This window comes from Thermobia domestica, unplaced genomic scaffold, assembly GCF_964235325.1.
Source record: "Thermobia domestica unplaced genomic scaffold, izTheDome1.hap1.1 HAP1_SCAFFOLD_112, whole genome shotgun sequence".
In the NCBI taxonomy this organism is placed as follows: domain Eukaryota; kingdom Metazoa; phylum Arthropoda; class Insecta; order Zygentoma; family Lepismatidae; genus Thermobia; species Thermobia domestica.
This window is the reverse complement of record NW_027655888.1, coordinates 433731-452300: the sequence shown is the minus strand read 5'-3', so window position 1 is coordinate 452300 and position 18570 is coordinate 433731. Positions and strand designations below refer to the sequence as shown.

Genomic DNA, 18570 nt, shown 5'->3' with positions numbered 1-18570 from the left:
CTAGTTTGTGTTTATCTAAAATTTCTTTGTGAGTAATAATGTATTTAGGTCAATTTTCATGAATGATTTATTTCTTTCATTGTCCTAATGCCGCTCACACAATCGGCTGACATTTATGAAGACAAAATGCATTTACTCAACATATTAGCATAGCGGGACATGTCGACTTTTGATTTGTGTTGTCTTACTATTATCTTTAAATATTAAAAAGTTAATGCAGGCACTGGTAGAGATTCGCATAACGTTATATTTTTTTCTGTTTGTCATGCATTGTTTGATTTATTTCAAAGTGCTCAAAATAAAAGATAAATCTTAAAAGTAAATTCCTGTTAGCTCTTATCTCTTGTCAAATTCGAATGACGAAGTCATTTTTCATTTTTATATGTATTCTATATTGCGATTTATGGAATTGACCTCTTAACCTATGATAAAAAAGGATACCTTTTTTTTTTACAGAAATACATTTTCTGTGTATAATAACATCACTACCTCAAAACTTGCATAGACAATTTTAATACTAAAACAATACCATTTGAGTGCACAAATTTGAACAAATGTTTGAAGCAAATTTGTAGCAATTTTACCCATAACACCAATAAATATTATATATTTAAATCGAATATTTACGTCTTTGGAGAAATGCGTGTTATATAAAAACACACACTGAGAAAAAAAATTGTGAGGTGTACGTAAAAACGTAGGTTACATGTGTAAATCCTGCAGTTTTTGGACTTAACATGCAACAAACATATTACTGAAAAAGTATATTTTATACCTACTTTCCACATAAGTGTTCCCAATAAACGTAAGGCAAGAACAAATATTCCTCGGAAATCTCTTATATGGAGGATAAGCACCTTCCACAATGAGATCGAAAAATACTTCAATATTGATATATTTAGCATGTCGGAAAGTGTGTACAAAAGAACAATTAAACAGGCATATTTTGAAAACGGCATATAAAGAGCACATATGCTAAAGACAATATGAATGTGTTTTTTTTTAATTGTCTATTTTGTAATGTGTATTTCTTTTAATTATTTGTATATCTCACTGTTTGTATTAATATGTATTTCGTTGTCAAAGGCAACACAATAATTGGGCCTAGAGCCTGTTGTGTTGTGCTTGAACTAAAATAAAATAAAATAAATAAAATAAATGTAGGCGGTCAGGATCTCACATATAGATGGATGGATAGCTGACGTATATAAGATACGTATGCAATATATGGCAGACTGTTCGATGTCAGACATCTTGCAATGGCATGATGTAACATCTAAGCGGAAAAAAGGGCAGTATATATGTGGCATATAGATAACGTATGCTCCGTACTGATTTCTGTAGTAAACATAAAGATACCTTATATTTGTACAATATACCGCTGTCCAAATAACGGATTTTTCTCAGCGCAGCCGATCGTTTCATTGAGGACAGGTGTGGTATATAAACACAAACTATGTACAGAGAAGACGGGTGTGTTGTACCTTATTTATGTTTCATTTATGAAATAATTATTCTATGTATTGCAACATAATAAAAATTCAGTTTGAAAATTGTTTGTTTTTACATTTCCGTTTAATTCTGTCCAATCTTTACGAGATAATATTTATGTTCTAAAAGATTGAACTAAACGGCCAGAAAACTGAAATTTAATTAGATTTATAACTCCAGGAGCGAAAGTATTGAAATTCGAGAGAGAAAAAAATTAAATTCAGGAAAAAAATAGGGATTTTATTTTACCGTGCACCATATACCTTTAATGTCTGACTGGTGATGTGAGAGTGAGGACGTAATTATGTTGTGAATGTGAAGTCTGTCTTTTGATGTGAGTGTAAGATCGAAATGATGAGAGAGTGAGGTACAATGAATGTGATGTGTGACTGGTGATGTGAGCGTGAGGTCGTAATGAGGTGCGTGTGGTCGACTGTGCATAATTTCTGGTGTTGTGAGTGTGAGGTCTGTCTTGTGATGTGAGCATGAAGTCGTAATGAGGTGCGTGAGATCGAGTAAGCATGACCTCTGGTAATGCAAGAGTGAGGTCGAAATTATATTCTGAGTGTGAGGAATGATATATGACTGGTAATGTGAGAGTGAAGTCGAAAATATGTTGTGAGTGTGCTGTCTATCTGATGTGAAAGTGAGGTCGAAAAAATGAAACCTTTAAGTTTTACGTCCCACGATTATGGCGGTTAGGCTAAAGGAGACGGTGATGATGAGAAATGAATGAAATTGTGGAATGAAGAAAGTGTGAGGAAACGGGAAACCCCTGAGAAAACTCATGCACACGGTGTTTGTCCACCACAAAGTTCATATGGCGCGAACTTGGATCGAACCAAGGACTCCATGCACCAGAGGTGAGCATTATATCACTGAACCATCACGACCCCGTAAATGAAGTCGAGTGAGCATGATCTATGGTGATGTGAGAGTGAGGTCGGAATTTTTTTTGACAGTATGAGCAGGGACGTACGCAGGGGGTGGGTCGTGGGGGTCCGGACTCTTCCCACCGAAATTTCGACTTTTGTGTAAATTTAGTCTAATTTTAGGGGCAATTTTAGAAATTTTAATATAAAATACCATCCTATTGAGTTTGACCCCCCCCCCCCCGAAATAAATTGCTGTGTACGCTACTGAGTATGAGGTCTAGTGAATGTGATGTGGAATTAATGGCGTGATGGTGAAGTTCAAGGAGATTAGATCAAAGTGGGCATACAAGTTCTGACAAGTGCTGCAAACCTCAATCATTATTTATAATCACCCTGTACTCGCAGTTCATTTCACAACGAAACAAAATCCTGAAACCAGGTATGAAAATGAAATCTTTGAGTTTTACGTCCCACGGTTATGCGGGTTAGGCTAAAGGAGACGGTGATTATGAGAAATGAGTGAAATGGTGGAATGAAGAAAGTGGGAGGAAACGGGAGAACCCCGAGAAAACCCACGAGCACGGTGTTTGTCCATCACAAATTCCACACAGCGCGAGCTGGGATCGAACCAGGGACCCCAAGCACCGGAGGTGAACGCTCTAGGACTGAGTCCCCACGCTCCCGCCCTGAAACCAGGTATGAAGCATGTGTTTAGAGGGCAGATGAGGGATATGAAGTTTTGCTTGATGATAACTCCGTGTACACGATTTAGAAAGTACGAAAGGGTAAGTGTTAGGTACTTACCAACTGCAAAGAATAAGGTGATAGGTCATTCAATTCAAGGATATGGAGAACTTTATTAAAAGCGGTGGAGGCAACAGAAAATTTTTATATATATATATAAAGGGTTTGCCAGCTCAGCTGCACTGCATCATATCTTTCTTCTTCTTTTTTCTAAATACAATGTTACATCAGCAAAAGCATTAACACGAATGTATTGACAGTAAGAAAAAATAAAAAGTTTGTAGCAGAGTTGTTTTAATAAGTATTATACCATAGAGTTTTCTCTTTTCAATTGTTGTAAAGGGCATTGACACCAAACTTCGTGAACATATATATACAGTACTGTATTTCTTTTTTAATACGGCGTCCTCTCAATCGGGCAAGGTGTAATTAATTCATGGCCGTGCGCAAATTTCACCATTACCTAATCAACTCCAGGCACTTTGTATGAAGTGAATGAGTCATACTTTCAACTCCACTGGAAAGGAAGGAAAGAAGAAGAAGAAGAAGATTTTTTTTTTTTAATATAAAAGTTTTAATAGAAAAAGGGAGCATTATTGAATGGAAACGGTGATTTGTTGCAATATGGCGTTATAGGTTTCCTTGTTTAATGGCCCAGAGAAAGCTCTGAGTCATAACTTCTATTTATTTTATTGCTGACTGTCTGAGTGATTGGTTAAGTCACCTTGCGATTGCTGATAAAACATTTAATTTCCTATTTCAATTACAGTACAATAATATTATAAAGGAAGAAAAAAATAAATAAAAGACAATACAATTGTAATGCATTGAAGACAATAAGAACGCCAAATAAACAATTAGAATAACCTTATACTGAATGTAATTAAATTAATTACCGTTTCAGGATACTAGAGATCAAATCGTTTATAAGTCTGCTTTTATTGATTGAAGTTGAACGCCTCTCTTCAGTACACAAACATTATAAGGCTAAATCACTACTCTTTGACAGCTTATGGTTATATTGTACGATTTCAGCGTGAGAAACTCCGGTTCGAAGTCCAGTGGGAGATCATGTGGTTCAGAGCAGGCCCAGGCTAGGATGCTAACGAGGGCGGTGGACAAGTCTACCAAAATGGTGCCCATGCAAACGCGGATACGTATTATATATATATGGGCGCCAGTATATTAAAATCACCAAAATTGTTTTAGTAAGTCAAATAGCTAAACTGTTAAAACGTCTTTGGTAGAGAAACACTTTTTAGTTCTTTTAATAAAAGTTTAGTCAAACAAAATGAAGCTAAATATACCAACAAATCAATATAGCTATATTTATAAATACAAAATAGGCACTGATTAATCGAACACTGCTCTAAAACAAACAGGAACAATAAATTTGTAATTAAAGAACTTTTTTTTATTTTTTTTAAAGGAAAGAAAACTTGAATTCCTTAAATTGCATTATAATTGATTGTTCTTAACTTCTGAAAGTTTTTTTTTTTTTTTTTTTTTTTTTTTTTTTTTTTAACAATAAATGAGTAGCAGCAAGAAATAACTCCTTTTTCATCTTACCAAATAGACTTACATGTTGAGTGCTTTACTAACTGTATTATAAATGTTTTGTTTTTTACATACGTATCTTTAATATGGTTTCACAAGGGTGCCTTTGTAAAGGGTGCACTGTACCTTTCACGAGTTCTTTACCAATAAAATGGTGGGAATCTATATATAAAATTGAAAATCCCTATGTTTGTGACTAAATCTGAAGCGCCCGCCCGATCTCGATCAAATTTGTAACATGGATGAGGTTCGAGGCTGGGCTGGTTTTAGGCTATTCACTTTGATGGTAGAACTGGGGGTTGAGGGAGGGGAAGGGGGTATTAAAATAAATAAAACTTAATAACTCCTGAACCACTCGACTGACCTTGATCAAATTTTCAACATAGATGAGGTTCTGGCCTGGGATCGTTTTTATGATTTAAATCTGACGGAGCAACGTAGGGAAGGAGAAGGAGGGGAGATATATAAAAATCAATTTATATAAGACTGAAAGTGACTATTTTTGTAACTTAACAACTCTTGATCTATCCGACCGATCTCAATCAAATTTTCAAGATACACTAGGTTTGGATCTGTAAACATTTTTGTAATTTCATTTTGACGGTAGATCCTAGGGGATGGGGAGGGGAAGGGGACGTATAAATAAAAACTAACAAAACCTAATAACTTTTGAACCACCCAATTAATCTAGATCAAATTTTCAACATATATGAGGGTCAGGCCTTGGGTATTTTTGATCGTTTCACTTTGACGAGCCAACGTAGGGGAGGGGGAGGGGGAGATATATGTGTAAAAAAATTAAAAATAAAAATTACTGCCTTTGTGACTTCATTACTCTTGAACCACCTGACCTTATCTCAATCAAATTTTCAACATATCTACATGAGTTTAGGAGCAGGGATTACTTTTGGCTATTTGCTTTCACGATGGGGGGGGGGGGGAGGGAGAGAGAAATTTAAAAATGATCAAAAATGACCGATATTAGCGTTGAATCCATAGTTTTCGGGGCCGATGAGCGAAACAGTGACACTTCTGATGCTGTGTCAATCCAAGTTCAGCCCTGATAATTGAGGAGGGGAGGGTGCAACGTAAGGGAGGGGTATAAACATTTAAAAATGATCGAAAATGACTAATATCAGTATCGAGTCCATAGTTTTAGGAGTACCTGAGATTAAGAGTGATAATTCTGATGCCGTGTGCCGCAGCACGGAGGAGGGGGAATGAGAGTTCTATTTATAGTATAATAGTAATGGAAAATGACCAATAGTAGTGACTAATCCATAGTTTTCGGGATCATTCAGATGAACAGTAACATTTCCGATCCGGTTTAAATCCAAAATCAGTCCTGCCACTCGGGGGAAGGGGAGAAAGTGATATATAAAAATGATCGAAAATGTCCATCATCAGTGTCGGATTGGTAGTTTTCTGGGTCGCTTAGATGAACAGTGATACTTTCGATCCAGTTTAAGTTCAAATTCAACCCCGCAACTTGGGGGAGGGGAGGAAGAGATATTTAAAAATGATCGAAAATGATCGATATTAGTGCTGAATCCACATTTGCACCTTTATTTAAAATGTGATGTATCGGAGGGCACACCGGAACACTTCCCGGTGGGCCAGCTCATGCCTGGTTCAGACCCCACTTTAAGTTACTGATCCACGTCTCATTATCCTGGGTGGGATCTCGATAATATAGGGAGGGCTACACCTTCAGAGTGGCTACAAACTTAGCCTGACCAAAGCTCAATTTTCTGTGTATGTTATGTAATTTCATAAAAATTACACCTGATATGAATTACTAGCAAAGGTTTACTTCATGTATTATTTTGCGCATGTGATTTCTTTCAAAACCAGTTACGTAATTATAAATGGTGATGAAACTTTATTGAACTTTAGCGTCATTTTCAACACTGAGGGACCTACTGTTAAAGTGGATTCCAAATGACTACTCGGCAAGCTCCATCGACGGAGATACAATCCGGGACAATGTATAAGAAAGTTCAAGATTTAACCACTTGGCCAGTACTAAACTTTTAAACTTTATAACCAGTTTAGCAATCTCTAAACAGGTAGTTCTGAGTTCAAGTTCTGAGTGAGTGAATGATCAACGCCCAGGCCAAAGCACTTACGCTAGAAACTTTTAATGTTCCAAGTGCGACATAAGGTACCACTATGGAAGGATTTTTGGAAGTTCGATAATAGGGGAAGGAATAGGGGTGACAATTATTATACAGTAAAATGTCTATATTTCCGAATCTCTGAGGAATAGAGACATGAAATTTGGTATATGGAATTCCCATTTTAAATAATTAGATAGGTATTTAACCGTTGTTTTAATTTCCTCTAGAAGAGCAGAAAAAGGCGGAAAGAAAAATGATGGGGTAGTAATAGTTAAAATATAATTGCTATGTCTCGCAATCCTTTAATGTTAGAGACATGATATTTGGTATATAAACTGTTTATTTAAAATAATTAAAGTCGTGTTTTAGCGTTTATTGACATTTCCCCTACAAGGGAAGAGAAAAGGCGAGGATTGCTATTGTTAAAATAAGATGGTACTATCTGGGAATTCCTTAAGGTTGGAGGCATGAAACTTGGTATTTTAAAGTTTTGGTTTAAAACAATTAGAGACGCGTTTCAGTGTTTCTTGATACTTTCCCTAGAAGAAACGAAGAAAGGTGGGAAGAAGAAAAAAGGATGGAAGTTATACTTGATAAAATATAATCATGGTAGGTATTCTGCCATCATTGGCAGGTCAGTTGTCGCAACTGAGAAGCTTCAATATTCCACGATCTTCCGTTAACCTCTTCGTTTTCACTTCGGGTTTTTATTGCAGTCTCCTTCGTCCATCCCTCTCTTTCCTGCCACCATACCATTCAGCACATCCCTCATAATACAGTACATTCTTAGCCAATGTCCCAACCAGTTTCTTTTCCTCTTCTTAATAATATCTAAAATTGTTCTTTTCTCTTCCCCCATTTCTAACACTTAATTCGTTTTCCTCTTGACCCACCTAATTCTCTCCATTCTTCTCCACACCTACATTTCGAAAGCTTCCAATCGTTTTTTAAAATCATTTTCGCGTAATGTTCATGTTTCTGCCATATACAGTACAATACTACACACGAAGCATTTTACGAGTAAGATGGCTATATCTAGAAATTCCTTAATATTAGAGATATGTGTTAGGGATATGAAACTTGGTATATTTATACAGGACCGGATCCAGGATTTCCTGAGGGGGGGTGCACCAATAACTATCAATACATTTCAATCAATTTTTTTTTTTAATGCATTTATTCATCTGTGATGTGTATGAGGAACTGACTTAAACTATTGTGTTTAGCAAAACCGTTTTAAGCCTGAAACGGAAATATGACATGAAATTTTAGGAAAGTATTGCTATTTTCACTGCCAGTTTCTCACTTTAGATAGAACGGAGGGGGGTTGCACGCTATATACAATATTTAATTCATGTTTCTCTATGTTATTTTTATTTTGGGTTATATTTTTTCTTCAGATAAGACTTTTTGTTTCTTCTCTTGTATTTTATTTCCCTTTCTGTATTTAACTATTTTTTTTAGTTAGCATATAATTTTTTATGTGGTTGAAATACTTTTCTAATTGTTTATATTGTTGTGTATTGGTATTTAAAAAAAAAAACATTAAATACACGTGGTTAAGTGCTCGAAGAAGGTTGCAAAGCCTTAACTTCGCCACGTAAAAGAAGTCAATAAATAAACAAATTTCATGATAACCTAAAATTCTGTAGCCTCATAAGACTACGCATGGTGGAAAACATTCGTCTGTACACTACGTCTTCATTCAATCTCATGGAACTATTATCTATTAGTTTATGGGGCCTGCTGTGGGTTAATGGTAGAGCGTTCAGGTCTGCTGCATGGGGTCCTTTGTTCGATCCCAGCTCGCGTCAAGTGAGCTTTGTGGTGGTCAAACACCATGTGCGTGGGTTCTCCCGTTTCCTCCCAGTTTATTCATCCCACTATTTCATTCATTTCTCAACATCACCGTCTCCTTTAGCCTACCCGGCATAACCGTGGGACGTAAAATTTAAAGATTTCATTTCATCTCATCTCTTAGTTCATTTACATAAAAGCATATCATATGTCACGTATCGCTGCTTCAAATGGCAATTTGATGCACTTTATTTTAGTGCACTTTTTTGTCTTTAAAGTTCCTCTAAGAGTAATGCACAGCACTTAAATGTGGCATGCATTAACAAAGTCGCTGACAGTATTAACAGAAACTCTCAGCATGAAACGATGTGCTAGTTTATAATACATTTGCATTGTTTTGTACATGATGGCATGGAGATAGTCTAAAACAGATAAAAAAAAAAAATGTTTTCCCATGAAAATGGTGTGTCCGCTGTATGCATCAAACGACAGTTGGTTCCACGCGAGAGAACTCGTACAGGAAATGGAACAACAGCGAACAGACCGACATCAAGCTTTCTTTTCTTTTGGCATTGTTGCTTTCAACAGCTGAGTTGAATATCACCAATGCATGTCCTGTTGCAATTGCACTTTTCCATCCATATTACTCCTTGCCTATTCCTCATTTCAAATTTCACATTTTTTGCAATGAAAAAAAAAAAAAAAGAAAAAAGTTGAAAATGGAAAATGGGAGTGGTTGGATATCAAAGATGTAATTATGTTCTGTCCGACAAAAAGAAAAAAAAATGTTTCCAGTTTGTCAATGAAAAGTGGGATAAACAGCTAATATTATTGGCTTGTTTTGTACTCGTATGTTGACGGCAAAAAGAAACTCCATTGTAAACAGAAATTTGTATTTACTGCTTTAGATTTCTCTCCATTGCGCATACAACTTCCTTGCAGTCTCATGTCATATAATAACATACATCAAATACGTAAAACATAAATAGAAAACAGGGCGTTCAGAGCACAAAGGAATCAACTCCAATTACCAAAGATGTGAGAAAAAAGACAAAGTTTGTACGGTACGCTTAAATACGAGGGTGAGTCAAAAATTATCCGCAATTAGCTATAACTCTTTTTACATTGTTTATACTGACCTCTGCCTACGTGTATTTTATTGTTATGCTGTTGTAGTCATCAGGGGCGGATCCAGGACCGACTTCTGGGGGGGTTCATACTGCTACTTTTAAGGGCTCCAAACTTTGGGATGGCTTTAATTTATATATATAAAATAAGAAAGATTCCTCTTCTGGGGGGGCGATCGCTCTAATCGCCCCCCTGGATCCGTCCCTGGTGTTCATGCTATGACAGTTTGATCCTAATTCCTCCATATGTATCCCTTTAGTTGCAGATAGATCATGGCCGCTGCATTAGAAGTTGAGTAGTATTGGGGATACTCTGCCGAACTCTTAATAATCCAATTTTGGGTCTCCATGGACCATAATGAATGAATTAGGGATGCTTTGGCCGGGATTACGTCACCTATTGAAATTTTGCTTATGCTTATTCAGGGGCCGTACGTTGGTGTAAATGAATCAGAGGTACCTTGGTCCTGCTATGACGTCATTGAATTGGGAGTATTGGATCAGAGGTCATGATGATTCTTTAAAATTACTAAAAATATGGTCTTGATGATTCATTACGTTATGAAATAGTACAGGTTTATGAATGCTTTCGTTCCCTTTTATGGCATAAAATTTGGAGATTGTTATGCATGGACTAACACGGATGCAAATGAAATCTTTTAGTTTTACGTCCCACGCTTATGCCATTTAGGCTAAAGGAGATGGTGACGATAAGAAAGGAATGAAAGTGTGAGAGAAAATTGGAGCATAATGTTGCCCACCACAAAACTATTTTCGAGGTGTTTAAATCAGGGACCACATACAGCAGAGGTGAACGCTCTACCACTGAGCCACCGCACCTCTACTGGTATGAATGAATTAGAGGTAGTTGGTTCGAGCTAATATGTTCGTTTGACGTCACTGAACTGGGATTTTTAGCTTGGAACTTATGATGGCTTGTTTCGTTCCCTTTTATGAGTATAAAATTTCCAAAACAAGGTTTGATCTCTTTCTTGATGACCTATTACATTATGAATTAGTAGACCTCAGTAATAGTATAAATTAGTATTAGTATTAATATGAAACTCGAAAACTTTGGAGTTCCTCCGTGGCTAACCGGTTAGCGTATGCGTCTTTAACGTGAGAGACCAGGGTTCGATTCCCGGAAGAAGCTCATGCGGTTCGGATTGTTATCCCTTTGATGAGATGGACTAACACTGGTGCAAATGAAAAATCTTTAGTTTACGTCCCACGATTAGGTTAAAGGAGACGGTGACGATGAGAAAGGAATGAAAGTGTGGGAGGAAACTGGAGCATGGCAGGGATCACTCAGGACACATAAGATCACATTGATTTACATCATGAGTTGGGGAAGGGGGCGGCGTATAGGACCTTGTACTCTTTGATGAGTATAAAAAATATTAAAATTTGGACTTTTTAAACTTATCCTATTATTTTTCACGAGACATTTTTGTTGTATAATAGAGTACAATGGTTTACTTTTTGGGAGTTATCGTTTCCTTTGGAGCCTTATTACGTTATATGGAGGGATATTTAAAATTATTCCCTTAAATTTGATAAGTACTTTGTGAACCAATTTGTTCCGCTTTAGGGATGAACCTTGCAATCGTCCCGAGTTCAATTCTTGGAAATGTTGAATTTAACGTCTCCCCGCGAAAACGATGGTGATGAGAAATGGGGAAAAACATGAACTTCCTTGAAACAATGATGAGAAATGATGAAATGAAAAAACATTATAAACTTACTTGCTTGCGGATTGAAGCAGAGACCTCACACATCAGAAAAAAAACGCTGAGCCATCATGCCAACTTCAATGCGAGCAGTTTTTGCGTATGAAAAAGAACATGATCAGATTATGTTACATTACACATTTCTGCTCGTTGTTAAGCATAGAAGCTTGTTATTGTGAAATTGCAGAATCTGCTTTTACTACATCAGCATTTTTCTCAGCTGACGGACTTTTAAAGCTCAACTTTACATTTATGTCAAAGACAGTTTCATAACATATCGATGAGTGTTACATTTTTTCAATCAAGTTTAAGGAAAATGAATCACATTTAGATGTGTTAATTTGAATGTCGTAATAAACTATGATGATGGCATGAGCAGAATCGCGATACTAGATGTCGTAACGATTGATGAGTAAGGAGAAAAGACGTTACGTTTCGACTCATGATACATGATGAAAGCTGTGTTTTCATTGGTTCTTCGTGATGTCATTGATTCATTTTCCTCGTTTCTGATTGGCTGATAGTGTTGTCACTTTATAGTTGAACCGTTTCAGACCTAAATAAAATTCTTAATTTCATTTTTGAAGTCCTACTTCCACGAAGATCTTGAATGAACGTAGGTGTACCTCTAGTGACAGCGTGACTTTACTCCGTTCCTTGAATTTGAGGTAAGTATCGACTGCGTTTTCTTAATATCAATGGAGTGCTTTTGAAATGAGCATAACATTGTTATCACTGTTTTATTTTAGCATGAAATATTTAGCAAATGGAAGAATAACTCTCACTTACTTGACCGGGAATCCCACACATTAGAAGTAAGCACGAGAAATTTGTTGATTTTGGTTTAGCGTCCCTTCAGTAGTGGGGTGCTAGGAATACAGCTTAATGTTGAATTTGAGCGCATACTGGGTGTTGAACCCGGGCCACATCCCACACATTAGAAGTAGGCACGAGAAAATTGTTGATTTTGGTTTAGCGTCCCTTCAGTAGTGGGGCTAGGAATACAGCTTAATGTTGAATCTGAGCGCATACTGGGTGTTGAACCCGGGCCAGAGGTGCGTAACGCTAGCCACTTAGCTCAGTTTCTGAAAGTTACCATTAACGTAAACAAAGAAACTACGCACGATTTTGTTCCCTACAACGTGAGACGTGGACCTACAGTTTAATGTGGGATCTGATCTCCCGCCGAGAAACGAATTCGAGTATTCCTTGTCTTAGCTCGAGAAACGCAAGCGCATGAGATTTTTGTTTTCGTTTCATGTTCGTCATACGTTTTAAAGTTCAGTGTCAGAGGAAAAAAATGCTTACTACAATGATTCTCTTAACACAGTTAGAAAAACAATTTCATTCATTCTTTTTATCACTACAGAAACTTAGGTCATTTACATGTTGATGTTGGTCTCGGGTTTGATTTCCAGTATGACGACAATAAAACGTTTCAGTAGTAGAACTGTTTGAGATATGATAATTCTTTTTAGGATTGATCGTGTAGTCATTTTGATACCATTAAACGTGTTATCGATCTCTGAATTCAATTTTAATTCGTGCTTTTTTTTCTCTTTTCGTTTTAGATATTTGTTTTCTTTGCCTATTCCTTTTCTGCTTACCTTACCTTTTTTCCTATTTGAATATGGCTACTTCTGGCTTTACTGTCTTGCGAGAAATCAATAGACATTATCGGCGTTTTAATCTCGAAGGACGAATGCTGGAAATTCAAATCAATGCTCCGACCAGTGGCACCGATATTGTTGAGTGGGTTCAGGCCTCCTTTCAACAGATGCTGGATTACTTATTGGAAAATGTCGACGAATTATCGATGGTTGGATTATCGATTTTATCCCACGATGAGAAGAACAAGCCATTTTATTTATCTTTTCGGCGTGCAAGTAATCTGACACTGGAGACTTTATGGGCATCCTTTGATCGCATCCTTCAAAGTAACGATAGTTTTCTCATGAACGAACCTTTCATTGTACATTTTCATCATGTGGATGTGCCCCGTGGATTTGGGAGAATGCGTCGAGGTCTTTTATCAAACGACGAATTATTAAAACGCAAGACTGGCATTTTACGTGTAAAAAACACCGACAAGAAATGTTTAGCGTATGCAATTGTGATTGCTATTGGTTTAAAGAAATATAAGGATACGAACAAGAAACTGTACAGACAATATCAGGACCAGAGCAAGTGTGTCGTTCTCCCAGCCGTGCATGAACTTTTGTCCAGATCATCAGTGAATTTAGATCATGGGGGATCTGTGGAAGAATTGCGACAATTGCAACGCTACTTGACCGATTATAAACTTACCGTATACACCAGCTTTTCCGGAGAAGATATTCTGTATGAAGGACCGGGTGGCGAAGACAAGATTCCAATCAATTTAATGTGCATCAATTCTCATTATGACATCATCACGTCATTAACGTCTGTTTTTTCTACTGGATATTATTGTGTAGCATGCCACAAAAAATATAATAACAGAAATAGACACGTCAAGAACTGTTCGGCCATGTGTGAGAAATGTTTGCAAAAACCGCCATGCAGTAAGACCAATACGGAGAAACAGTGCCCAGAATGCAATCGTGAATTTTATGGTGAAACATGCTATACAAATCATCTAACTGTACCATATCATAAAGGCCAACCAATATGCAAGATGGTAAAACAGTGTTCCAAATGTTTACGCATTTATTCGTTTGTCCATACAGGGGAAAGAAAACATCATTGTACTGATTATTTTTGTAATGTGTGTCGTAAACACGTTACGTCTACCCACCAATGCTACATGAAGCCTGATACGACTCAATTAAAACCTGGAGTTCCATCAGTGTTACATGCCAAGAAGGCTATGATTGTCTTCTATGATATCGAAGCCACACAGGATACTTTCTTCGATGAAGACACGTTCATTCATAAGCCCAATTTACTGGTGGCCCAACAAGTATGTTACAACTGTGTTCAAGATGAAGATATACATCATCCGTGTGAAGTTTGTGGACAGCGGGAACATATTTTTCAAGATGATCCGATCAACGCCTTTCTTGCGTATTTACGTCAACCACGACCCAACATCAAACTTATTGTATCTTTGGCACATAACTGTAAGGGATATGATGGTCATTTTATTCTTAAATCTTTAGTGGAAGAACATGAATTGAAACCTACTTTGATCTTGAACGGAGCAAAAATTTTAAGCATGAAAGTGAATCACTTATCGTTTATTGACTCCTTAAATTTCATGCCAATGGCTTTAAGTAAATTATCCAAGGCATTTCATTTACCAGCGACCAAGGGATATTTTCCACACTTTTTTAATACTGCTGCAAATCAAGCGTATGTGGGAAAATTACCGGACATCCATTATTATGGTGCAGATGAAATGAAAGTGGATGAACGAGAGAAATTCATGACATGGTACAACGAACACCAGAACGATACGTTTATTTTCCAAAAAGAATTGGTGAACTATTGTGTTCAGGACGTCAACGTACTTCGAATGGCTTGTATATCTTTCATGACCACTTTTGAACAAGAAACTCACGTCAATCCTTTCCTGGAGACTATCACTTTGGCGAGTGCGTGCAATTTAGTATTTCGACGAAATTTCTTAAAACCCAATACTATTAGCATTCTTCCTGCACGAGGATACCGTCACAGAAACAATCAGTCACGGATTGCTTTGCAGTGGCTTGCCTACATGGAAGAAAAAGAGGGTCATTCAATTCTGCATGCGGCCAAAGGTAAAGAAGTTTATGTTGCTGGTTTTCATCTGGACGGTTACTACAAAGATCCCGACACTAAAGAGGAACACGTGTATGAATTTGAAGGCTGCAAAATTCACGGCTGTCCTCTATGTGTCCCTACAGGCCGTGATCAACCCATTTATGAGAACTCCGAAGAAACGATGAACTATCGCTACGAGAGAACACAGCGTAAAATGAAGTTATTACGATCCATGGGATATAAAATACATGAAATGTGGGAATGTGAATTTCGTCAAGTGTTAAAATCCAATCCAGCATTGGCCTCTTCTTTAAGCACACATCCTTATATTAATAAGACACCATTAAATCCAAGAGACAGTTTCTATGGTGGCCGTGTAAATGCCATTAAATTGTATCACGTCGCAAATGAAAATGAAGGCGAAGAAATAAAATTCTTGGATATCGTTTCCCTGTATCCTTATGTGAATAAATGTGGACGGTATCCAATAGGGCATCCACGAATATATCTACAGGGAGATCCAGAAATGCCCGACATTCAAGATGTCAACGGATTAGTCAAGTTGAAGATTTTGCCTAGCAGAAATGTGTTTCATCCAGTGCTGCCATTTCGCTCAAATAAGAAGTTGTTGTTTCCACTTTGTGCTGCCTGTGCCACAGCATTAAATCAAGATTCTGAATGTGCACATTCGGACAGTGAACGAAGTCTAACAGGAACATGGGTGTCCTATGAAATTCAAAAAGCCATTGAACTTGGGTATCAAGTCATTGAAATTTACGAAATTTGGGATTACGACATCACCGTATATGATCCAGAAACCAAGACTGGCGGATTATTCAGCGAATACATTAACACATTTTTGAAATCGAAGCTGGAAGCTTCTGGTTGGCCTGCCAATTGCGTCACCGAAGAAGAAAAGCAGCAGTATATTCAAGTGGTACAACAACGGGAAGGCATAACTTTGGATGCAGCAAATATTTCAAATTCAGCACGTCGTAGTCTTGCAAAGCTCTGTTTGAATGCCTTCTGGGGACGACTCGCTATAAGAGACAATTTCAGCCAAACGACCATCATTAACGACCCCAAAGAACTGTATCAGAAATTAACTGCTCCAGATATAAAAGTCAACCAAATTTTACCTGTTAACGATTCGTTGTTATACCTTTATTGGCAGTATGAAGATGATGTTCCAGTACAAAATCACAATGCTAATGTTGTCCTTGGAGCATTTACAACGTGTCAAGCTCGTCTGGAACTCTACAAATATTTAGAACTGCTGCAAGAAAGAGTATTATATTTCGATACAGATTCCGTGATATTCACGCAGCGACCATCACAGCCCACAATAGAACCAGAAGTATTTCTTGGTTCAATGTCAAATGAACTGGAATCAATTGGACCAAAAGCATACATTAAAAAATTCGTGTCTGGTGGCCCAAAACAGTACGCCTTGGAAATCTACAACCCCGACACGAAATCAACCAGTTATGTATGCAAAATTCGTGGATTCACACTCAATTATACAGCAAGTCAAAAGTTAAATTTTAACAGTCTGGAGCAAATGATCATAAATCAATCGAGTGAAAAAATCTCCATTAGCACGCCGCACAAAATTTACAGAACCCACGATCATCATCTTGTCACAAAACCTGAAGAAAAGAAGTACAGCTTCAACTATAAAAAACGCCGATTAATACCAGACACATACGAGACATTGCCCTATGGGTATAAAAAAGCCAGAACAGAATAACAGCCATATTTTCCCCTAATCCCACCAACATCACCTCCCAAAGACGGAGCAAAGAATCAACGCAACACGGGACATGCTTCAACGATGCACGAGCGAAGACAAAAACTCAGATGACATCACCTTGCAGAAACCAGTGGAGAAAAAAAAAAAGGAATTCAGGTACGTCACATTTGCGTTTCTTTTCTCACCTCACTCTCTCTTGATCAGTTAGTTCGATGTTAATAATCTGTTTTTCTTCTTTCACAGGAAACAAAATAAATATTACCATGTATATTCATATGTTTTATTTTCTCTTTACAGAATTTGTACCCGTCACGGACACGTCTTCCTTTGAAGAAAAAGAAATTCTGTATTCTATTTTCACATGCTAAAAATAAATGTACAAAAACATGATTCTGTGTTTTTATTTCACATCCTAAAATCAAATTCTTTTTCCTGTACTGCGATTTCAATTTCTTTTTTTCTGAATCAGTTTACCGGTAAAATAAATCAATGTTTTGCGAAAAAAAAATCAAACTAAATTTTTGTTTCAGAAAATTTTTAGTGTACGAAAAAAAAAACTGATTCAGAAAATTTTTGTGTACGAAAAAATGTTTTCAGAAAATTTTTTGTGTACGTAAACAAAATTCTGTTTCAGAAATTTTTTGTGTACAAAACAAAAACTGTTTCAGAAAAAAAATTTTATGTACAAACAAAATTCTGTTTCAGAAAAAAAATTTTATGTACAAACAAAATAGTTTCAGAAAAAATTTTCTGTGCAAAACAAAAATCAGTTTTCGTCACGAAACTGCTCCGACTAAATGAATCGATTCATTCTGATAGTGTTGGCAACACTGGAAAATCTCGGTAAGTATTGCTCAGGCACTGAGTTACAGCGAACACAACTAGATTCGAACCAACAACCTTAAATGTCTGATTCATCTCTAAATACAGCCAACTAAACAATAAGATTATGTGTATACGCCAATGCTTAGCACTGTCAGCAAGGTTTTCTTCAAGGTCAAAGTTGCACACGAAGTAGAAAAAAAGATGACAACACAGATCTTCTATCTTTCTATATGAAACATAAACCTAGTATAAACTGCTCGCACTGAAATGTGTAATGTAACATAATCTGCTCGTCTTCTTTTCATAAGCGAAACTGTTCGCACTGAATGGAGTACGGCGGCTCAGCGCTTCAATCCACAACGAAGTAAGTTCATGTTTCCTCCTATCATTTTTCATCATCGTTTCAAGGGGACGTTAAACTCAACATTTCCAAGAATCGAACTCGGGACCATGACATAGTAATCAACAAACTGAACTTCTCAATGGGCCATGGTGACTCAGCTCTTATTTCTGATGTGTGAGGTCTCTGCTTCAATCCGCAAGCAAGTAAGTTTATGATGTTTTCTCATTTCTCATCATCGTTTCAAGTGGGACGTTAACATTTCCTGAAACTAGCACCAAGAATCAAACTCGGGACCATTGCATAGTAATCAACACACGTGTACGATGGCTCAGTGCTTGTCTCTACTGTATGAGGTCCCTGCTTCAATCCTCAGTCAAGTAAGTTTATGATGTTTTCTCATTTCATCATTTCTCATCATCGGCGGGGACATTAAATTCAACATTTCCAAGAATTGAACTCGGGACGATTGCAAGGTTCATCTCTAA

At 37.0% G+C, this 18570-nt stretch overlaps 2 protein-coding genes across 5 annotated transcripts in view; one reads left to right on the top strand and one right to left on the bottom strand.

Moving 5' to 3' along the window:
* Positions 1–11578, bottom strand: part of LOC145676351 (uncharacterized) — a 173871-nt gene extending 162293 nt beyond the window's left edge. For all 4 annotated transcript variants that reach the window (XR_014129375.1, XR_014129373.1, XR_014129374.1 and 1 more), the window contains exon 1: positions 11457–11578. The gene's annotated coding sequence lies outside the window, so the exon portion shown is untranslated. The remainder of the gene's footprint in view (positions 1–11456) is intronic.
* Positions 11579–11982: 404 nt separating this feature from the next.
* On the top strand, positions 11983–17307 carry LOC145676354 (uncharacterized). The gene is made up of 3 exons (XM_081747211.1): positions 11983–12109; positions 13013–17073; positions 17215–17307. Exon 2 carries the CDS (start codon positions 13072–13074, stop codon positions 16912–16914), a length of 3843 nt encoding a protein of 1280 aa, XP_081603337.1. The 5' UTR covers positions 11983–12109; positions 13013–13071; the 3' UTR covers positions 16915–17073; positions 17215–17307.
* Positions 17308–18570: the final 1263 nt, after the last annotated feature.

Coding starts and splice junctions, on each gene's coding strand:
- LOC145676354 (XM_081747211.1), top strand. CDS start 13,072: ATGGCTACTTCTGGCTTTACTGTCTTGCGAGAAATCAATAGACATTAT.